Source organism: Phoenix dactylifera, chromosome 2 (genome assembly GCF_009389715.1).
Source record: "Phoenix dactylifera cultivar Barhee BC4 chromosome 2, palm_55x_up_171113_PBpolish2nd_filt_p, whole genome shotgun sequence".
Classification (NCBI taxonomy): domain Eukaryota; kingdom Viridiplantae; phylum Streptophyta; class Magnoliopsida; order Arecales; family Arecaceae; genus Phoenix; species Phoenix dactylifera.
Window position 1 is genome coordinate 28,896,214 of NC_052393.1, and position 23,261 is coordinate 28,919,474.

A 23,261-nucleotide genomic window follows, 5' to 3' on the forward strand; every position below is an offset into this window, starting at 1 on the left:
TTGCAATTTCTTATGGTTGGACGCGTGGCGTCGCAGGTGTCGCTGATCGGACGTGCCCTCCTCGACACGGTGCCGCCGAGAGTTCAAAGAACAGAAAAAAAAAAGAAGAAGAAAGCGACGCACACCGCCGCAGCCGGCACGGCCACCGCCTTCCATGCGAAGTTCCGGTCGTTGACGGCGTAAGAATTTATACATGCAGGAGAGTCCTCCATCGTCCGAATCATGTAAACCACGACAACCGTCCGTTCAGTACGGACCCACGGGACACACCGAATGGATTGGATTACTTGTCATATTGTGATTTGCTATTCTCTGTTTGCCCCAACAGCTGATCGTGACCGCTACCGGGTCCCATAGGACCATCCCGGACCGTCGGATCGGTGGACCCCGTTGAGAAGATTCCCTCTTCTTTTCTCTCCCTCCCTCCCCCCCTCCCCGCTGCGTGACCTCCTCCTCTTCGCTTCTTGCCTTTTGCTCCGCCTGTTTGTTGTCGTCCTTTCCAGCGAAGAAATACGCGGAAAAATCTTGTTTCAAATTCTCCCAGAATTCGATTGCCCCCATAAAATTTCCCTCTCGTCTTCTTCCCACGATTTCTAGGGATAGGGTTGGGGTTAGGGTTAGGGTTTCTGTCGATCGCTTTCGCCTTCGGAGAAGGATTGGAGGATGAGCTTCGAGGATCTGGAAGCGGGGCGGCCGCTGTCAGGGCGGAGGGATCTGGTCAACGGGAGGCAGGACCCGACGCAGGCCGTGGCCGCCGGCGTCTTCCAGATCAACACCGCCGTCTCCACCTTCCAGCGCCTTGTGAACACCCTCGGGACCCCCAAGGACACCCCGGAGCTCCGCGAGAAGCTGTGAGGATCATCATCACTTTCTCCATTATCCCTTTTGCTTCTGATCGCTTTTCTTTCTATTGTTTCTATGGCTTGCGTTCGAATCCTGCTTATCTATAGTTGCTTATTCGATTGTCTGCTTTCTTGAATCAAGTTTTCTGGTATCTGAAGCTCTGTATTGGTTTTTATTTTTTAAAAAGATCTCGATGTTAGCGATCTTTTGCTTCTGTGATAGAAACTCTTGGATATTCATCAGGAAAATTATGGATTGCAATGTGTTTGCACCAAGGATGTAGCTTGCATTATTAAAAGGTAGATTATTTTTTCTCTCTTGCGAAAAAAATGTAGATTAATTTGTGCCATGGGTTTATGCTCTAATAATATCTTTATTTTCTTGGTGCGAGACTATTGTTTTTCTTGCTTGCTTATATGAGAGTTCTAGCGGGGTGTCTTTCCATCTATTTCAAGGAATGGTTGCAGTAATGGGCTCGGTCATTCATCTATTCTTGGTTTGATGAAATTGAAAGTTTGTCTCTAAGACCTAGTGAGCGATGGGACATTAGATGCTTCTTGTGTCATCACTAGTTAAAAATCTCAAGAAGCATCAGTCACATTAATTCTTGAATCTTATGTTGGATCCATGACCATGGGTTCTTTTTCTTCTTATATTAGGTATAATTGATCTAACATCATTGTCCTTCTGACAGTAGGAAAGGATTTCAATTAACATGTTTCATCTGAGCACATCTAATATTCTACTTGTTGTAAGATTTCACCATCCACATCATTTCTTATTAATTTTGGCTCAATGCAGAATCATTTGCACCTTCCCCTTTCTACACAGTTGCTCACTCTAAAAGGCATTGTGACTCGGCTTGCTTGTCGGGAAAGATTCCTTTCAAAACCGCAAGCCTATTGTTTGTAGTACCTGTATCAAACATCTATGTTTGAGAAATGAATAGAGAAAGATGGCTCGCTCTTTTGCAGAGGAGATCTTTATGGAGTCTTGCAGAAGAAGAGCCTTACCAACTATATGGAGTGACATTCGTAACTTTAGATGTTGTTCACGCGGTGATCTTCTATCTTTCCAAGAGTACTACCCTGTAGTCTATGTCTGGGGAGACAGGTGCGGTAGAGAGGTCCCCCACTTCGATTCCCGTCTCGTTAGCATCTCCGATCCGAGAGTTGGGATGACTCCGTTAGGTCTTTTCGGTCCGGAGCCGGACGGTAATGGACCTACAACCCTTGCTTGTGGACCAGCTGCAGAGCTTTTGAACGACCGCATTCGATGCGTCGACACTCGGAGTCTGACGAAACGAGCGTTCAAACAAATCAAAATTGTCCTCCCCAGGGCCATGCATAGAGATCAGTGATCGACATAACCTGGCACTACCAGTCGAATAAAAAAAAACTTCCAGCCAGCAACCACTCATTTGGTCAGGTCTTAATTAATATTCTATATTTTATTATTGTTCTCTTTGTAACAGGTATTGTAATTTTAAGGAAAAATGAATGTGATGCAGTGTTATGGGATGCTTGCCTTTCCAGACCATGTGGTAAACTTCATGAGAAGAAAGCATTACACGGTGTTTGTAGATATTTATACTACAAAATTATATTTGAATAAGCAATAAAATAACTATTAAAAACAAGCTTATCTCACATATTAATTATTAATGTTGAATCTATGAATCCTTATTTATCATTTCATTCGTTCCTAATATGATATGCCTTCTGTAGCTATTCAAATCTGTTTGCAAAATCTCTATGTTATTTGAGGGCACTATTTGACCAAAATCCGCGCTCTTAAGGAAGCCCTTTTAGACTCATGGCACATGAGAATGCTATCTCGATTTATTCTATGATGAATTGTGCGTGCTCCTAAGGAAGCCTCTTTGGATTCATTACACATGCGAATGCTGTATTGGTTTATTCTATAATAAAGTGCTCATAATTTGATGATCTAATTTATTTCTAAAATCATCTTTTATAACTTTACCAGCGACTCAAAATTTTCATCTACATGATTCTCATCTTTTTTGCCCAGGCTCTCTTTATTAACCGAACTCAAACATTAGGTTGGTAACATAAAACCCTCATAGATTCATATGATGATATCATATTGTTACTGAACTCAAATAATTAGAAACTCCATTTCTTTGACCTATAATATTAATGTGTTACAAAGGCTATTGTTAAACAACATGAATCATCAAAATAAATGTTATAATTATTTTAAATATTAATTCTATTTTTCAAGATATAACAACCTCTGCTAGTCATAAGACATATATGACAACTATGATATATATTCATGTTGCAGTGGAGGTGTTTTGATACCATTACAATGAGTCTACAATTGTGTTATGGTCATAATTCAAACCATATATTTAACCTGATGCAGGTTTGACTGGATAAGGGCCCAGGTGCAGGCTGTTTAATTAAAATATTTATAATTTCATCTTAATTATAATTTTTCAAGATATAACAACTAGTCATGAGACAGATATAACAGCTGTTATATAGTCATGTTGCAATGGAGGTGTTTCAGTACTATTATAATGATTATATAATGGTGTTGTGGTCATAATTCCAAACAATATATTTAGCCTGGTGCAGGTATGAGTGGATAAGGGCCCAGGTTCATATCTGGGCCATGGTAAATAACGTTTTTGCTTGATAGTTAAAACTAACATTTGAAACTCTTCTCAGCTTTAACATGTGAACAGATTGCTTGCATCTACTCTGTGGCTATATAACGACAAATATAGTTTTGCTGTTTTGCCTGTAACTTAGCTTTGGTCCTGACTTGATTCAGTCCGTCAGGCTTGTTTGTTGAATGTTTGAATGGTCATCTATTGTGCATCGATTTCTAAAATTTTAATTGGGTTAAAAGCAATAATTTAATAAGAGAAATAAAATTGACATATAGTGCAATCTAAAGTCTATTTTAGTTTTGCTCTTATTCTTTTTAAGAGCATACAGGGTCATTATTGGCTGTTTTTTCATTCCAAATGGACTATTTGGAGTTCTGGAGTTGTTCAGAGTTGTCGAGTATTTCTATCTGTTTCTTGGGGATTTTGAAGCCTAGCATTTGAGGCAAGTGTCCAGCATTTTGCAAGAATTCTGAAGTTAACCTGTATACTTTCTCAGGTGTTATATTGAAGAAACATTGGGAAATGTGAGTTACTGGATCTTTTGTCTAATTGCCTTTGATCTTGATAGATTATGTAGAATCATGAGAGGGAGCATGTACCATTGTACTGCTTGGCAGGCTGGCTGCTTCACTCTTGAGACTGTGACCCTTTAAGGGAACTTATTGTCTAATCTTTTGTCTAATTGCCTTTGCTTCCCCCGTCTTTTCTGTTTGGCTCTTTGGACCTGTTTATGTACCTTTATGGTTTTAATGATTTTTTTTTTCAAAATTTCCTTCAAGAAAAGTATATCTAGAGATGGCCTATGTTACCTGGACCCTTTGATTTAGCCTAATGTACCACACCCAACACTTAAACATGGATATTGGTATGACACTTGGACACAGCTTTATAAGAAGAAATTCTTCTGTAGTAAAATGATCTAACATTTAGACACACACCTGCCCCTGACACACTAACCTGAGTCCTTGTAACATAGGAGGTGGCTTAACGCTTTGAGTCATGGTTTTGTCTGCAATTAGACTTTTGAGGAGAGTTGTGAAGAGACAATTTTAAGGCATTTCATTTTCTTGAAACCCCTACCACTCACCAGTTTCACTTGATGTTCATTTTTATCTAGTTATTTCTCAACCTCCATCGCCAATCACCCTTTTGCAGAAACTATGGAAAGACAAATACGTGCAGATTTTGTGTAGACCTCAATATTTCTCCAATTTCAGCGTTAGATATGATATTAAGGAATATTGATTCTGCATAACCTCACACATTCTTTTTAAAGATCAAATTTATAGAGTATGTAATCCTTATATGCTAAACTTTTACATCGATTTCTATTCACACAATCTGCTGCTATTTGTTTCCATCATTGCTAATGTTCCACAACGATGTGAAGTAGTTGCATTCTGGTTTATTCACCAGCTTTTATATGAAAATTATGAGAACAATTTTTGGGGAGTGAGCACAGGAGACCTAGTCTTTTTTTTTCTTGAACTGGTAATGGGTATTATGATATTCATATTATAGTTCTTCGATGCTACCTGTTTGGTATCTGGTTTTTTTCGTTATCTTCTATTTTCATCAAACTCCTTTCAGGTGATACAATTTCACATGTGTTTATGCTTCACCTTTGTTCTGGCTTCATTTTACTGTAACATGTATTGTAAGGAGTATCTTAGATGTTTTGACAACACCTTTTTTCGGGACTTCATGCTTTATTTTCCTTACATATTTGCTGCCTTTGTAACACCTCCTTTTGTTTTGATCTAGATGTTTTAAAAGTCATATTCTTGATGAACCTATTTTGATTAATTTATTTGCTGGCAGGCACAAGACAAGGTTACATATTGGACAACTTGTGAAGGACACATCAGCAAAACTTAAACAAGCTAGCGAGACAGATCATCGCACTGAAGTTAGCGTGAGTGTTTATAACAAGTTTTCATTAAATTGTTTGACTCATTCATCTGATTTTGGGATGTAAATTTCAATGTTTTAGCTGTTTCGATGCTCCTTGGCTTTGGATGATTGTATCTTGAACATTCTACCTCAATTAATAGGCTCTGGATGAGGAATTTGGCTTTAACCTGACTCTGGTTTTCATGTTTTGTGGTGGAGCTATGTTTAAGTGGGTCACGCCTAAGTCTCGACTCAACTGGTTGTGCTGTAGTTTTGATGGGCATTGGATTTTAGACAAACTCGAAATGCACCAACTTTTGTACTCTTATACTGTCTTGGTTGGCCTAAAATTGTGATACATCTTTATCTTCCTGATTTATGTACCACTTCTCTGAATCTTTAAATCAGATCAAGGAAAATGAATCTTGAAGAGTTCACTGAAGTATGAAACTACATTCAAAAAAAAAAATGAGAATAGTATTTAGTTTTAAGCAACAAAATGAATGTGTAATTGTAAAATTCTCAGTGATCTGGGTTTGCTAATTATTCTGCTTCATATGTATGTAGATAGTTCTTTGTTAGTGTCTTGTGAAGTCTTTTAAGATTATCTTATTGTCATTGAGGAATAAGGAATCACCATCAAAGTGATTCTTTTTTAAATAAGAGTAAAAGATGTTAATAAATGGGTTGGAAATAAGGTTGCTCACTTATCGTATCAATCAGAGGAAACCGTTGAACTTGTGTCATGAACATGACCATGCATACGTAGTGTGACTTGTGGCTCATGATATTCAATCTTTTACGAAGAACAATCTTTACAACAATAGTAGTTCTTTTTAATAGTGATGCGGCAAAAGAGGAGAAAAGTAGAGGTACAATAGGACATTCTGAAGGAATAAACGATATGATAAACAACAAAAAATATATAATCTTTACTCTTCCATTTGTATTTCCAACCTATGGTATAATCTTTACACCTCAATAAACAATATGATATAATTATCATACCTTTTTTCCTTGAACAAGTACTTTGTGTCCCACCTGATTCTTGAGCAAGGCCCTGGTCTCATCTTATTCAGTATTTATGTACTTGGGGAATTATGACATATCCTTCAGAAATATAGCCTCTCAAGTTGTTCAGGCTGTGTTTGGTTCACGAATAAGGAAAATCTTAAGCCGTTTTATTTCTCCGTATTCTTCTGCATTTGACTTTATTCTGTTTTCACATGAATAAGTTTGTAATTTGGTTTGGTTGGAGACTGAAGAATAGCTGCAAGTGTTGTTTGGTTGGATAACTTGAAATTAATAAATAAATACTAAATTTTTGGCAATTTGGTAAGAATGAAAACTCTCGAGAGTTGAGTAAAGTTGTTCGACCCCTCACCCATCCAGCTGAATAGATTTATCGCTGACCAAAATGAGCTTACTTTGGTTAAACGAAATGTGATTTTGGTATTTGACTTTTGGGGTTTATCCATGAGCCAGAGACAGCCTTAGTAATTAATTGCTGGAATTGATCTCTTGAGTTGTTCAAACTATTTGAGAGGTATACCATAGTTGTACTTTTTATTGGTAATTCATAAGCTTGTGCTTGTCAAATAATGTAGTTGGTCATGATTGCAATTACTTTTGGGGTTTATCCATGAACCAAAGACAGCCTTAGTATTTAATTGCTGTAATTGATCTCTTGGGTTGTTAAACCTTTTTGAGAGCTATATCATGGCTGTGCTCTTGATTGGTAATTCATGAACTTGTCCTTGTCAAATGATGTAGTGGTCATGATTGTTGTTTCTGGTGCATAGTGTTTAAATTACTATGGCATGGTGGCAGCTATTTTGAGACTTCCAGCTATATAGAGGTGACATATTGTATATATGCTTCATTCTAATAAGGCCTCTAAGACTATTGGTCTACACATCATGCTGATTTTCCCCCTTAATTCCGTGATTCATAGACATGAATTTCTAAATGCAGGCAAGCAAAAAGATAGCCGATGCAAAGCTTGCAAAAGATTTCCAAGCAGTTCTGAAAGAGTTTCAGAAAGCTCAAAGGCTTGCAGCTGAGAGGGAAACTGCTTATGCCCCTTTTGTTCCTCAAGCAGTTCTTTCTTCGAGGTACTGATTTACTCACTCAGCTCTTATTAGGTCTCAAGAAGTCGTGAATAATGATTGTCAGTCATGTGTGTGTGTCTTTTTTTTTTTTTTTTGGTTGTGCGAAGCTATTTAACATAAATTTGATGTATTGTCATGAATTTTCACTGGTAAATAGTAGTTTTCATAGTAATTGGTGTATTTTCAATGCTGAATTTCTGCATATTATAGTATCAATACATGATACATTGTGATCTTTGTGCCCTGCTGATCATCTGATTGCTGTAGCCTGGTTATTTTTGTGCAGCTATACTGCTAGAGAGATAGATGTTAGTGCTGATAAAACATCTGAACAGCGTGCTCTGCTTGTGGAATCTAGAAGGTGAGAGGTCTTTGTATTTTAATCCTTTGATGCATAATGATTATATAGTTGAGTCCGTTTGTGAAATTGCCATGCTTGGCACAAAAGACTGTAGTACTGATATTTAAACACTTCTAGATGCTGTGCCAGATATTATTTGGCACCGATCTCTTGCACATGCGACTTTTGAATTTCTTGCATTGTTTTATAGATTCATCTAGTTGACCTTGATATGACATTTTCCCATCATTTTGTGGAATCCAGCTGCCTGAGTGCAAAATTCTGTATTGTCGCTCTTTTTCTTGACATCATCAATGTTTACGAGCTCAACTTTCCCTTTTGTGAATTTTTGATTATCGTTCGCTTGATAGTTTTGAGATTGCTGCCATCTATTCTTGGATAGAAATTATCCCCCATTGGCTTCTTCCCTGACATGCGTCTCTGACAATTCTCAGCTGATGTTGGTAGTTTGTGTTTTAATTTTAATTTTGTGGCGTTGTAGACAAGAGGTATTGCTACTGGACAATGAAATTGTCTTTAATGAAGCCATCATTGAGGAGAGAGAGCAAGGCATGCAGGAGATTCAGCAGCAGATCGGCGAGGTGAATGAAATTTTCAAAGACCTTGCTGTGTTGGTTCATGACCAAGGAGCTATGATCGGTAAGTTTACATCCTAGCACTGCCATTTGAAGTAACTTACATTCAGTCGACTAATGTTGCTCTATCACCTGCTGCAGATGATATCGACTCCAATGTTGAGAACTCCCTAGCAGCAACTGCACAGGCAAAGACTCAACTTGGGAAAGCATCCAAAACACAAAAGTCCAATTCATCTCTGGTATGTTTAATCCATCGAATATATCTCATTTTGATATAATTTCGACCCTTTTCTTGACCAGGTGCTGTTGATTTGTGCAGACATGCTTGCTTTTGGTGATATTTGGGGTTGTGCTACTCATTGTGATCATAGTCCTTGCAGCATAATCATTGGAAGGGGTAGTCGCATCTGATCAACGGTTCCAACAGAAATTCTGAGAGATTGTGTATACTCTCAGGTGGTTTGGTAGTCTTGGCCTACTGGGGGTGATAATATGCGGACATCTCGTTGATGTTAAATAGTATATATATAATGCAGTGATTTTTGGTGATGTAAAATTGTTTCAGTTGGTTTGTCTTGCGGTTCCTTTCATATCATTTTGCGAGTCCGAAGTGTGGAGGCCTGGACGTGTCTGGGCAAGGAACTAACAGCTGACTTTAATGATTGATATGTATCAATAAAATTGGTATTCTTTGATTATGTCTCTCTTTTTAACTGAAAGGAATTTCCAAGTCCGGCACTCTTCATGAAGCATCCATCGTATTACTTGTTAGCTAGACTTCCTACACCAAGCGTAACCCCCCATTCGTCAATGTTGTGCTTAGAAATTATCCTATTTACTGACATTATGCCGGGCTAAATCGGTGGGTCATCCCTCAAACCAATCAGCAGGTTATATCTCAGCTGTCTAAATATCTTTCGGTGAAATTTTCTTGTTACTTGATCATTTCTGTTTGTTGTAGTAGAGGGCAAGTTGAACAATAACAATCATCTATGGCCCGTTTGGTATTGTTTTGGTTTTCAGCTTGTGTTTTCGAAGCAGATGATGAAACTCGCGTTTTTAAAATTCTGTTTGTAAAGTCATTAGAACTCCTGGCAGAAGAGATTTATTGCTTCCATAGAAGAGTGAAGATAAAAGCATGGAATGCCGGAAGGTTTGCTCGACTTCAATCTTCATGCTGAGTGGAGAAACAAAAAACACAAAACACCTACAATACTTGAAACAGACCTTATGAAGGAGTCATGCTGGTTTGGGGCGTAGCCGACCCCACAAGCGGTTTCACTTGGACCGTCTTTTCTTCTCTGCCGAGGTAATTGGAGTATGGATGAGAAGTCTCTTCGGATCTCCGTGATAACGGGCGTTCCATGAGGTCACCCGTGAAGTGTTTGGATCGCAGAGGTTGATCTTCTTAAGTACTCGGAGAGAACAATCAGATAGCAGGGTGGAAAAGCATGTGCTGAGCTCGAGAATCCGTTCCTAACGAGATGGCGGCGATAACGGAAACTCTCGGGTGATGCGCCCGGTCCTCATTCATCAGACTGGTGGGTAGACGGACGGCTGAGATGGGTGCTTCCCGTTGGAAGATGAGATGAGGACAAGATCTCCACGCCGAAGGGAGTCGGGGACTCGTCGCTCTTAAGAGGAGGCCGGCCACTTCTCGGCTCTCGGCATCCCTCGTTGCGCACGTGTCCGCATGGCTCTCTCTCCGTTCCGCAACGTGTCCTCTCTCTCTCTCTCTCCCCCTCCCCGTGCCCACCGATAGCTATACGCAGAAAGGAGCAGGTCATCGATGGACTTTCCTCACCGGCTCCATTTTCTCATCCTCAGGTCTTCTTCTCGCTTGCTTCCCCTTCTGCCCCCATTCCTCTCTTTCATTATAAATTTACATGTTCTTGTTGATCTTACTTTTAATTTTTTTTTTCTTCCCTTCCGTTCCGGTGTCTGGGTTAGTGGAATTTGTTAGCTAGGCTTACTATTTTTTATTTCGTCGCTGTGGCATCGAGGAATAGAGTCCCCCCTTGGAGCTCAGAAAGGAAGAGCTTCCGCATCTCTCCTCCCCCTGGTGGCTGCTCGATCTTGTTGGAAGCTCGTCACGTCCTTTGCGACCAGCAATCCTATTCCCTGTTTGATAAATAGAGCAGCCGCCGTTAATTTGTATACCATCTCCTGTTAGGGCGAAGGGATTTACGAATGAGTCTGGTGTAATACTTATTTTTCGGCCTGTTATATATATGTTCTATTTTCTCATTGGCATGTCTGTGCTACCTGACAGCTGTGGACTACATCCATGTGACTGACGAGAGGATATCTAAACATCGACGATGGCAGTCTACGCTTCATGGTCGATGGGTGAGTAACTTTTGAGCCGACTCTTATCAACAATCTGTCTTCTGGGGCTGTCTGGAAGTCTGGTTTTGTTCGGGCATTTGCAGCCTTTTTTGGTGCTCTTATCATGCGATTATATAAAGTAATAGTGCATTGTCCTGCAATATTGTAGGCCATTGCTTCTCTGGACTTTTACATGGCCAGTAGTTGGTCTTGGTAGCCTTATCAACTTAGTTGCAAGGTATGCTGCCTCCTCTGCCATAGGCATCTGAACAAAAAGCTGCAGCTCCTGCAACTGCGGGCCTGCGGCTGCAGATGGACCATGCAGAACAAGTGCAAATTGGACTGCACCTTAATTTCTACAACTTTAATTGCATATCTGACTTCCAACTGGTTTCCTGTGCATCTTGGTTGCAGCTCCAGGGACTGGAGAGGAACATGCATGCTGGACCTGACTGGAACATGTCTTGATCTAATCACGAACATGATATTTTTTGTGACGAAGCCTCTCTCATTGATCCAAGTTGTCTTACTGCTTTGTGCAAGGAGCGTCTGTTTTGTTGCCCTTGCATGGTGGCGGCTGGTGAATTTGATCGTCAACTTCCATGCTAATTCGTGCTGGCAGATCATGGTTTGCTCGGCTGCTTTCTTGACCCTTCCCGTCCGGATATTGACGGCTCTAGAAAGGGAGAGGAAGGTCAGTCTTTGTTTGGCGCATTTTCTAATTTTATTCTTGGAACTACTATAGCTCATTTTTCTCGAGGAGTTATGAATGTGCTAGTTGATGAGTTGGTAGTTGGTGTCCTGATATTCCAGTATCTTCCATGTGTTATTGGTTTGACAGTTGACCCTGATGAAGTGGTTGACAGTAGTGCTGCTTCATCTTCTACTGCTGTAATGTTTTTAAGAAGGGCTGCAAGTAGGATGGGTTTGACTAGGTTTCGGCATGATGTGTTTTATGAACCCATGAGGTTTCTCAGGCTGAGTCAAGTCAGATAGAGTCCAAACATAAACCATAAAAAGTATGTATACATGAAGTCACTTAATTTGTTGTGTCCTAAATCTGGGGTGCAAGCAAACAACAAGCATAGTAACTTTTAGGCATTATTAACAACTCATCCAGTGCAAGATTAGTTATAGGAAATATCTATACATCATCATTAACAGCACATATTAATAACCAACAATTAAAAATTTATTAACTACATCACGTTTGTTTCTTAAACACGAGGAGGGTCAGGGTGCCTTACATTTGCACTAGTTTCAGGTAGGTCTTGTTGTGGACCAGAATTAGTAGTGATGGCGAAATGAATTGGGTTAAGTGGTGACTATTTCATGAGTACATTCATCACTAAATTGGTAATGAAATATGGGATGTTGCCTATATTCCATTAGAAATATATCTATTGTCTTCGACTATTTACAACTTTGAGTCAATGAGGAGCCTAATCTTTCGTATAAGCAGAGTTAGTAGTGATGGCCAAATGAATTGCGTTAGTTGCTGCAAAGCCTGGTTTGAGTGTGATGGATTGGTCAAATAATTTTATGTAGAGGAAGGAGTAAGTCGTAATAGCCTCTGAAATGATCATTATGTATTGTTTGGTCAATCTTAAAAAAATCATTCAACTGCCTTTTTCCCTGACATATATTCCAGCAACCTACAGCGCCTTATATCTATACTGATAGAAATCATGTTATTGTAATGGTATTCCATGCTATAAACCAGTCACCTTATACCACTTCACCAATAAAAGTTTTTCCATGAAAAATGGGACACACAAAAAATTCTGAGCATGTTTAATAAAAATTGACCACATGGTTTGGATTTTTTTAGATCCAGTAGAGGTAAGGTTCACCTTGGTGATTTCATCCAGAAAACAATTGCAAAAACCATTTGATCAAACCAAAATCTAGAGGAAAAATAAATTGGTTCTGTCAAATTTATGTGCTACTAATCAGCAAAGCCAGAAATAAGTTTCTATTTAACCACTCTGAAATCTATGCTTTTTAAGATTCAGGTTTCACAGAAACTTTGTAGAACTAGCAATCAAACTGAGTTTGCTGTAAGCAGGCAATGAGGAAGCGGGTGATCTGGAAGTTGGTTCAGCACTACAGGTAGAATACTGTAGATTAAACAAATATAACTGAGCGCTCTCAACAAAGAAATGTCTTTGAGTAGTCAATCTATGATGCCTGCTTTAAAAAAAATGGATTTTATTAATATGATTTTAAAAGTTTTCTGGTTCTAGTTTCAATCTAGGGAATGAAGCAACTTGCAGGTTCCCAACACCCCCCCCCCCCCCCCCCCCCACCTTTTTTTTTGTTCATTATCTGATCTACACCATTAAACAATTATGTTTTGCCAGATCATGGTACTTGCTGCTACAGTATATCTCTTTGCTTTTTATCTGCTTGTTATTTATACTGTATTAGAAGTCTTTTCTATCATCATTTGTAACTGTCAATTTTCTTTTTTAATGATTTATTTGTGGTTACTAGATTTTTTTTTTTTGATAAGGCGGACAGATCATCCATGAAGTCGGGAAATAAAATATCGTTCAGTGCAATAGGAATGGCTAGGATACTGGGTGGTTACTAGATTCATGAACTAGTTTATTTACTCTGTCAGCATATATTGCCATAAAAATTCGGATCAACTTATCTGCTTGTTCATTTTGATATTATTTAGAAAAAAATCACGACATTTCTCAAAATAGATTTTTTCCCCTTTTAACTTGCGGATGAGGATTAAATGTTGATCATGTACAGCTAGAGAGGCTCCTTAGTGAGATGCAAATTCAGTTGGAGAGCTTTATCTGGGAAAACAAGGAACTTGAAGAACGACTGCAAATGGCTGTCAAAGACCGAAGGGTCATAGGGACAATGCTTCAGGAGATCGAAGAAGAGAATGAAAAGGCTCTTGCTAGAATTGATCTACTAGAGAATGAGGTGAGATTCAGTCCTTTTCAAATCCCCAGTTACAGTATGATGCAAACTCTATATGAAAGGAAAATCAGTTAGTCATTTAATTCTTGAGTTTTTCATAGTGAAGAAACTAAAGTAAATAATCTGTCACATTGTGGAAACAAGATTTCGATTTTGGCTTTCTTTGCTTGAATTTGAGCATGGACGGGCCATTTCAAAATCAATATGTTTAATTTCTGTCATTACTTAAATTTTTAACCATGCCAGTTTAGTGTACTGAGAGCGCAATTTTTTTTTTTTTTTCTTTTGTTAGTTTTGCTTCTCATTTATCTTGAATCACTCAATGATATGCATCCAAAAATGAAGTTTTCCTCATGAGACAGTATCCCTCCCCTGAAAAGTCAGGTATTCTAATATTCAGGTCTGCTTACAAATATTGCATGGCCTAATTGACAGGATGTTGATAAGATTCTTCTTTGTTTTTTTATCAAATTTTCTTTTTTATACTTTCAGATGAGAGATTCTCTCTCTCTATTGTGCATGCGCGCATGTCCTGTTTATTCTTTGGGTAAGTTACTTCCCAGTCAAGAGATAATTTTTTTACATGTAAGGGAGAGCGTGCTTCACTAAAAAAAGTGAAGGATTTTGGTTCAGATCAGCTTAAATGTATTGAACAACCTATTCTATGATTTTGTAGGTTTTTTTCCTACTTTATTTTTTTCATCAACTTCACTGTTCCAGATAAGATTTACTTTTGCTACTGGCTCATCATTTGTATGAGTTACTATGTCATCTGAAGAAAGTTTTTCATGTGTGAGAGAGTGCCCTTCATGCAAGTCTGATAACTTTACTCAAGTTGGCTCATGTCTAGCACAGCCTACTCCACATGCACAATTTTTCTTTTTTTTTTATGGTATCTAATGTGTTTTTATTCCATGTTTCCTACTTATATGTTCTTGCTGTAGCCTATAAACCCTGACTTGCTGTTCTTTTCATGTTTAGTTTCCTCTTCTTCTCCTGCTGTTTTCTTCCTCTTTGACTGCCTCGTTTGACATGTGGCTTTATTGAATATACTTGTCTTGTTTGCCGTTTTAGAGATGTAACTAGCTGTTAGCTTTATGTCAATATGCTTGTCACCTTTTGCAACTGTTAGATTTCTTTTGATGAAAAAACCTATAGTATCAAAATGCCACAGCATATCTTGAACTCATATGGAAAGTCTGCTGTGAGAAATAAAATTCTAACAGAGTAGATAGTGAATAACATCCCTTAATCAACAAACAACATTAGTCACATTTTACATTACCATGCTCACCTATTTCAAAAATATGTGACCAATGTATGAATAGAAAACTATTAGACAAAGTTACATCTCTTGAACATCGGATAATACAATTTAGATTTTAGACTTTAAAGAACTATGTAAGCAGAAGAGGAAGAAGAGAGGCTAGAGGAAGTGAATGAGGTGAGGTTGATAGGCAACAAAAACATGGAAAAAAAAGCCATCAAGTATGACATGAAAAAGCAAAGAATTTTGCATGTAGAAACCAGTTGTGCAAGACGGAATCAGGTTTGGGCCAAAGTACCTAACTCCTCTTATAGAGGGTGACCTCTTTCATGTGAAAAAACTTTATTTTGACCAAGGTTTTAAATACCGGTGCCAAATACCTATTCTGTTCTTTCATCGGAATGGTACGGTACTGGCATGATGCCTTGAACCTAAAATGTCGAAAGAAGGTTGAGCTATGATGATTCTCCATTCACATAGGATGGAACAAATGACACTAAAAAAGCTCAATCTCACTTTGAGAGTCAAGCAACATGATCCATCATGGCGAAGCATGTCAATGTCTAATTCATGAAAGAAGGGGGCAGCCCTTGGTATCGATAAACTGAAAACTTCAAAAAAATTGAAAACCATGACCTGTCAGTATGGTACCACCGGTTCACATGGATAGGTACAGACGGCACATACCAGAACAACTGATTTCGGCATCCCAACCTGTATTGGTGCTGGTTTCGCATCCGAATGGTGCAATATCAGTTGCACCACTCTGTTCCAGTGGTTTGTGACACCGTGATTTTGACTGCGAAGTAACTCATTTGAAGGACAAGCTGGTAGGAAAAGTAATCTCATTTAGAAGGGCAAAATTGATAGAAAAATTGAGGGAGGGAGGAAGAGAAAAGAACCACTCTGTGCAACTGTGGATATATGAGTCTGCCATCTAACTCTTGGAAACTATTTGTTTTGACCGCGTACTAAGTTGGCCAAAGATATGCCAGTGGAAAAGTGAAGTTTACTGAGAAAAGTTGGACCAGGAAAAACATTTAGGAAAAAAAGAGAAAAAAAAGAAACCATATGACTTATGACAAGTAGGGATGGATTTTCAATTCAAAGATGACTTATTGTGTACCAAAAAAAGAAAAAAAGATGACTTATGACATGCTGAGTAAGGTTTGATGGCATGTGGTGACCAATCATATGCTGAAAATCAGCTGTCTTAGCTTTTGGAGTGCTGCAGGTTTCCAAGTCTGGGGACTACAAGAAATTGGGAGTTGGAGAAATGGAAGTGGAAGTGGTAGATGATGGGATTTGGACAAGAAATTTAGATGGAGGGAGGTTGATGGTACATTTTGGGGAAGAGGAAAAAGATGAATCCTTTTTTGGAATATTACCCTTCCCAAAGTTCTTATTTTCACACTAGAATAGATGTTTAGCAAAGGTGCAATCATAACTTTTTGAACAAGATCTTAGCCATAAAAGAGGGTTGAAAAGACCAGCAGCAGCAGCAGCAAAAAAAAAACGTTAGGAAAAAAAACAGAGGGAAAAATGGATAAATAAAAGTTGTTGTTTCAAACAATTTTCTTCCCTGATGTTGGCCTTGGTTTTCTTATATGGAGTTCGAACAGGCATATATAGTATAGTTGCGTTAGAGGAATTCAGGAAGATGGTGAAATCCCAAATACCATGGGATTTCCACCTTAGCTCTTAGGGATTGAATATACTGATACCTCGCCATGCAAACTGTTAGGGAAGGATTAGTAAAGTGTCATGCGGCAGTCCCAAGGTTTCCTAACGGATCACCCACCACCGGTCATACTTCACTAACTCCCTACATTTTGACAGCTGCAGGATCTTAAAGAAGAGAATATGCGCCTGAAGGAATCTCAGGGGAAGGCCTTATGCAGTCGCAAAAGTCACGATGACATGCCCCTTGGCACTCACCATGGTATTCCCTCATGGAGGAGTCCCAGCTGCGGCGAGAGCGGGATGAATCCTCGGCTGCATGGGGACTCGCGGTGCGCCGGTGACAAAGGCAAGATTACTCGTGGCACTCACCAACTTGTTTCGAGCGACATGATAACGATGGATGAGTCGCTGGAGAGACAAAGGGTCGTGGCACTTCACCGGAGTCTGTTCGGCGCCATGCTATCGCTTCTGGTGGGCATGATCATCTGGGAAGCCGAAGACCCATGCCTGCCCCTGGTAGCAGCACTGTTTACAGTGGTAGGGATGTCCCTGAACAGCGTGGTCCAGTTCTTCTCCACTATAAAGAACAAGCCAGCTTCTGATGCTGTTGCTTTGCTGAGCTTAAACTGGTTCATACTTGGTGCTCTCACCTACCCAACTTTGCCCAGGGTTGCTCGAATGCTCGCACCCCAGGCCGTCAACTTTGCAGAACAGGTGGTCTGCTGGCTTGGCTACTCCACCTAGCCTGATGGTGAGCTGATGGCTTAATTGCAGCCGTGGGGCAGGAGACCTGTTTTGGAATTCCTTCCAGATTTTGAGCTGTAAATTAGCAAGTTTATCTTTTTACAAGTTTTAGCTTACAGATTTTGGAATACCTGTTTTGGAATTCCTTACGGATGTCCGAGGTTTGGCTGGGGCTTTCTGGCCGTTCGTGTAGCTTCTGACTAGCTGTATTGTTTGCAATCTTTTCTCGCTTTTTGCCACACATTTCATTGTGAAAAATGGATGGCCAAAGCTTGCATAAAGGATGATTTTTATTACCCTGCGGAGTTGCATCTTGGCAGGTAAAGAGCAAGCGTAGGGGAGGGGAATGAGGTTTACCTTGAGAGGGGACAGAAGGGTCTTGACAAATACGAGTCGTGGAGAGAAGTGGGGGAAAGGGATAAGTTAAAAGGGGCATTACTAAAGGTTTATGTAAGATGGGAAAAAGAATAAGCCGATCAGGTCGAGCACCTAAGATGCAAAAGATTTAAATTAGGGTTGCAAGTTCTCTCTCTCTATATATATATAGCTTCTGCATGCCAAGAGAAGACGAAGATTGAATTCAGAGTCCTCTGTATCTTCTTTGCTCCCGTTGTATTTGGTGGCAAGGCAGTTTTGCCAAATAATGACTAGTATTGTTAGGGTATAATTCTGCATGTTTGCGACGAAGGCAAATATACTCCTAAAGATCTCATTGCTGGCTGCTTGATGGTCGAGTCGCCTTAAAACAAACTTTATGGCAGCATAATTCTGCTCATTTGATGGGGCTGTTATGCACACGGCAATGCATGAGCCTGCAGTTTAGATGGAATTGACCTCATCCCTTGCAGCACATGTCTGCGTGAATCTTGATGCCCCACACGTGCATGTCCTTAGTGTCCCTCTTTAAGGGTTCCACCAACCATTAGTGAGTCAAGTTATGATGATGCGACCGCAAATAAGGTAGGTTGGAAATTTCACAAGTAACACGCATGCATGCGATATGGGTAAGCTGTTTCAGCTTTTATCCGTACTTCAATTTGCTCATGCACCTGCTCTCGGGCCTCAAAACCACACCAGCTATTTCAATGTCAAGATAAAGCTGTTTATTAAAAAGAGTTCATAGCCTCAGCGAAATGTCAAATATTCAAGTAATTATATTACTTCGATCAAAATTTTAAGGATACTTCTTCTCTCCAGTAAAAAGAAAAAACTTGGATCTTGGTTGGGGAAGGTATGAAACTAGCTAGCGAGGTAACCTGTTGGTCGTTCGTATGTATGAAAACATAAGTTTCTCAGATCTTTGAAATAGCCTAAATCAAATTTCGTATCATGTTACATCCAAAATTTGCTATCTCGGTACCAGATATCGTACTGATGCCATACTAGTATACCGAGTGTCGGTATCGCGTATCGGTATGCGATCTGGATTGGGTATTAATGTACCATGGCTATAACTACATGACGTGTTGTTTAGAGAGGCCCCCGTAACGCTAGAATCCGCGTGAGAAAGCAAGGAGCAACTGCTCCTCCATCCCCCGGCCGTCCACGAGCCATGACCCCACGAAGGGACAAGGCCCTTTCATCTGTTAAAGAGACCCGTCTTTTCTCAGAGGTAAAAACCTGGGCGAAGAGGAAACCTTTAGCCTGGCATAGATCTGCTCTTCAATTAGATTGATTTGATATTGTCAGAAACATGTCACTCATCTTAAATATCGCCACAAATACATTAATTGATGGGGTATATGAAGACATGCTCATCTTACTCTTGACTCCTCTGAAATAATGGGAGGCTTGCTTGCAAGGGAGCCATTCTGCCATAAAATAACAGATGCGCATTGCTCCTCGTATCCACTAGCATTAGAGCCAAGTGATCGAGCCTTCTTCGCCTCAAGCTTCATCCGGTTGCAGCAAACGGAAACTGGATTAAATCTGGGTTAAATCTGGCTCATTGGGTAAAAGGAAGTGTCGGCCGGGTACAGGTTCATGTGAAATGTCCTTTTTTTTCCCCTCAGCAAACCAAGTGTGCAAAATAGTAGGTAGATAAACTAGACTTAAAGAGGGTGGGCCTTGGCCTAATGATAATTTCTTCTTCCTCTCTTTCCTCCATATTCATCCGTCCCAATCCCAGTGATGCACCTAATGCTCCTGAACATCCAAAAAAAAGATGCAGTACTGTCCTAGCTAATAGACCAGAAGGACAACAAATAAGAGTTATTATAAATAATAAAACTGGGCGTCCCAGTTGCAATGTGCATCGCTCCAGAAGAATCAATGCCTCATTGCATCAATCAGCAATTCAAAAGAATCCTTTAATATGGTCCCATCGATCATCTAGTTTCAAGGTATTTCGTGAGGATGAGCACATATAGGTCATCCATATATACCACTTCAGCGGTGCAATCTTTTGCAGCATGATTCTCTAATTGAAGAAAAGTCTGAAGCTAGCTAGGGTGTGCAGGTGCAGGAGCATGCATATGATTTCATCAGTGCGAGCAGTCTTATTCCCCCTAGCTAGCTTCCTTGGACACACCCTCATGCTCTAAGTGGCATCAAGACATGCATGAACCCACTTCAATGCAAATTTGCCGGACGTGCCCCGCCATGCTCTTCAGAGATGGCAGGTCAGGTGCAATTGAAAGACGATGCATGGATCACAATTGAGTGCAGTATGAATTTGGCAATAAAGGAGAAAGACTGCATGCAGCTGCAAATAATTTCTCCTGACCCTTCCACCCCTTAGCTCCAATCCAATGCTGTAAATGCTCCTCTGGATGCTATGGGTCTAGACTCTAGAGTCTTGTTCATGACTAAATAACTGAGAGCATCCTTCCTATTGGAAGTTTTGCCATTGTTCCATTCGATATATTCTTTGGAAGCCTAGCTACCCCTTGCATGGAAAAAGGAGGCTTCCGGACATTCCCGGGACCTTTCCACGCTCCAGCCATCATCGACGTCTTCCCTTCCTGATGGACGACATGGTCAACTTACGAAACTTAATTTATGCATGGGACCCAGGTCCGTAGGATCATAGCTGTCATCCCATAATGGACTTCCACCGAGCTGCCAACAATGGAGGCCAGAGCAACTCATGTGCATGGCTTTGAGATGTCTGCTGGGATCGTAATAAGAAAAGAACTTTACACAGCTAGCTAGAACTCTAACAACTTGACAAGCTCCTTTCCTGTTAAAAGAGAGAATTGTCCTGGGCATCTCTGGAAGGAAACAACCTCCTTTCTTGTTTGGACTGGAATGAATGGAACGAGATTCCATTTGACTCGAATGGCTCTCAAGGACCAGGCCCTTTTTATATCGAACTGTCAACAGCTGTCCATGTCTACTTTTTTGGCGTCGAGCATAGCCTGTGAGACGTAAATCTCCGCCCTCTCGCTCTTCTCCAAGCATGGCATTGGAGGGCACAAGAAAACACAAGACCTAATAGATGAGATTTCCTATCAGTTTTGAGACTTGTCTGCAATTTCGCTCTTTCTGTCATTTAAAATAGAGCACTCGCCACCAAGGTGGTAGCCTAGTGGTACTCGGCAGCAATTCTAACCACAAGGTCCCAAGTTCGAATCGCTGCGGCGACGATTAAATTGTGGACCAGAGCTCACTACTTTGGCCACTGCTTGGACTTGTGGTGTAGGACCGCTCTTGAACCGCTAGTAGCCGGGGTGGTGCCGGGTGTGACGTCCTCACACGTGGGACTCGAGCCAGAGCTCAGAGGAGTAACTGAGCCGGGCCTATGGGTGGGGAGGGTATGAGTAAAACCGGTCGGGGTGCCCAACACACGGCCATTTCTGCCCGCATCGAACATTCTCCTGGCGGGGCGGAAGCCCAGTGGGGCTGCTACGCGGGGGTGGGCTTGTCCCTTCCTCCCCCCTACCCCTTTTCATTAGCAAAAAAAAAAAAAAAAAAAAAAATAGAGCACTCAACAAGAGTGATCAGAAAAGGGTTTAGAGAATGAGGATTTACAAGGGGGACGAGGAGGGCAGCAAATTCATTATGTGGGGAATTCATTATGCAGCAAATTCAAAAGCCAGGGAGTTACCAGCTTGTGCTGAGGCTCTGGTAGTCTTTCTTGGACCCACTCTCTGGGCCTAACAAAACAAGCTTGGAAAGGTCCCTTCTTTAGTGCTTAATGAAGTTTGGTTCGGGTTTGCTTCTCATTTTTCTCCAAACAAAGGATTAAAAAAAGAAAAGAGAAGAAAATGACATCCACCATGCCTTCTTTGCAAACCGCAATAAAGTGATTGCAACAAGTCATAACATTAGAACTTTATCAGCATATGAGGAAGCAATTTTAAAGGGAAAAGATACAAAAGATACACGATGCCCATCGATTCAGCAACAGAGGATACAATATATTATCCTCATGCAATCGATGCCTAGATGCAATGTTTATCCATCATATGGCCTTTTTAATTTGACACACACCATAACAAAATACCCTGTCATGCACGGTAGCCTTCTGATTACTAGCACCAATGAGTTTGATCAATTGATCTCAGGAAGATGCCGTCTTAGCTTTTAGAAAAGTCCCTTTGCAGCAGCTGTACTAAAAATCTGGGTTCAAATCCCACATTCACGACTGGAGATGGTTCTAGCAGCATTGGGGGAGGTGTCTCATGCATTGTGTGGTCTATTGTCTCGGGCCTTCTTCCAATTAAAAAAGAAAAAGCATTGCACACGATCCTTTATATATATATATATATATATATATATATTGCTTGCCAACCTTGGGTCAAAAAGGCTCACCACATCCCTATGAATGCTTTGCGCCCTATGTTCCACATATTGGATGTAAGCTCGGTAGCAGCAGCCAATCTGGACTGCAGGAATAAATCATGGCCGAATAATGGTTATTATAACACAATGATGCTTTCCAACCAGAACAGCCAGCTCTCTTTGATTGTTGAGAACGAATGGAGAAGAAAAGTTTTACATTTACAAGTTCTAGAAGATCGAATCCAATCAATTCTAGAAGGTCCACTTAGGATACAAATTCAGATCCCAATCTACTTAAGAACACCAGTAGTTACATATACTGGCCTAGCTTGGTTATTATAGGAATACTAGCTAGTTCGAGTCTAAATCAATTTGCTCTATTATATATATATATTTCTTGGAACCCTAAAGGAAGAGAATAATTTGAGTGTTCTAGAAATTGGATGTATTGAGAGCTAAAGTTTGTGGTATTTTTTTTTTTTTATAGTGAAGCTTTTGCAACAAAAAGTGACTACCAGAAACATGAATTGCGGGAATGGGGTCCTGCCGATGGAGAAACTTACACCCATACATCATCTAATTCGTCGGAGCAGCCCAAAAGGGACCAGTCTAACTTCTGAATCACCAAATGGGAAACTTAGAGAGCTCTTCAAAAATTCATCTATCACGTCTTTGAGATGGTTTGAAAGCTTTAAAATATTGTAGGTGAAGTGCAGACAATAGCAGCATCTATTGCTTTCATACAGTTGCGTAGAGAAACTTTTTTTGTTTTTTTTTACAAAGGCATGATAGAACATGCTTGCTTTCAATTTATTCTGATCAACTTTGTAGACAGCACCAAAATACAGCTAGCGTGGCCTGACCAGGTACTTAGGCAGCATATTATACTGCCGACATGTCACTTGGAGCAACAGTTTAATTATAGCTGCACTCTATATTTTGAGGAGGATCCAAATTCAAAGCTCGTAGATGTTTCATCAAGTGCAGGATCTTATTTGAGATGAGCGGTTGCTCACCTAAACGCCCATCATCATCATTATTATTATTATTTTTATTATTATTTGGGCATGCATAATAAATACGATAATTTGAGGTGACACAAAGGATCCGAGTTTAAGATCTAATGAATTTTGAAATGCAT

The 23,261-nt window shown here is 40.1% G+C and overlaps 2 protein-coding genes across 6 annotated transcripts; both read left to right on the forward strand.

The window, feature by feature from the left end:
* Positions 1 to 84: 84 nt before the first annotated feature.
* Positions 85 to 9,128, forward strand: LOC103718761 (syntaxin-22-like). Its single transcript, XM_039123893.1, has 7 exons — positions 85 to 851; positions 5,309 to 5,402; positions 7,355 to 7,494; positions 7,778 to 7,852; positions 8,334 to 8,491; positions 8,569 to 8,669; positions 8,750 to 9,128. Exons 1-7 carry the CDS (start codon positions 664 to 666, stop codon positions 8,813 to 8,815), a joined length of 822 nt encoding a protein of 273 aa, XP_038979821.1. The 5' UTR covers positions 85 to 663; the 3' UTR covers positions 8,816 to 9,128.
* Positions 9,129 to 9,394: 266 nt separating this feature from the next.
* On the forward strand, positions 9,395 to 17,691 carry LOC103718760. 5 transcript variants are annotated; one of them, XM_008807710.3, is made up of 6 exons: positions 9,395 to 10,257; positions 10,703 to 10,779; positions 10,928 to 10,996; positions 11,173 to 11,452; positions 13,525 to 13,704; positions 16,808 to 17,691. In XM_008807710.3, the coding sequence occupies exons 2-6, from the start codon at positions 10,769 to 10,771 to the stop codon at positions 17,393 to 17,395; spliced, it is 1,128 nt and encodes a 375-aa protein (XP_008805932.2). In that variant the 5' UTR covers positions 9,395 to 10,257; positions 10,703 to 10,768; the 3' UTR covers positions 17,396 to 17,691. The 5 variants fall into 5 exon arrangements, with proteins under 5 accessions (XP_008805932.2, XP_008805933.2, XP_026664949.2 ...); XM_008807711.3 differs by having other exon boundaries at positions 16,814 to 17,691; XM_026809148.2 differs by having other exon boundaries at positions 11,179 to 11,452.
* The last annotated feature ends 5,570 nt before the right edge of the window (positions 17,692 to 23,261 follow it).

Coding starts and splice junctions, on each gene's coding strand:
- LOC103718761 (XM_039123893.1), top strand. CDS start 664: ATGAGCTTCGAGGATCTGGAAGCGGGGCGGCCGCTGTCAGGGCGGAGG. Junction 7,495..7,777: donor CAAGCAGTTCTTTCTTCGAG/GTACTGATTTAC, acceptor ATTTTTGTGCAG/CTATACTGCTAGAGAGATAG. Junction 8,492..8,568: donor TGACCAAGGAGCTATGATCG/GTAAGTTTACAT, acceptor CACCTGCTGCAG/ATGATATCGACTCCAATGTT.
- LOC103718760 (XM_008807710.3), top strand. Junction 10,997..11,172: donor CTTATCAACTTAGTTGCAAG/GTATGCTGCCTC, acceptor TCTTGGTTGCAG/CTCCAGGGACTGGAGAGGAA. Junction 13,705..16,807: donor TTGATCTACTAGAGAATGAG/GTGAGATTCAGT, acceptor ACATTTTGACAG/CTGCAGGATCTTAAAGAAGA.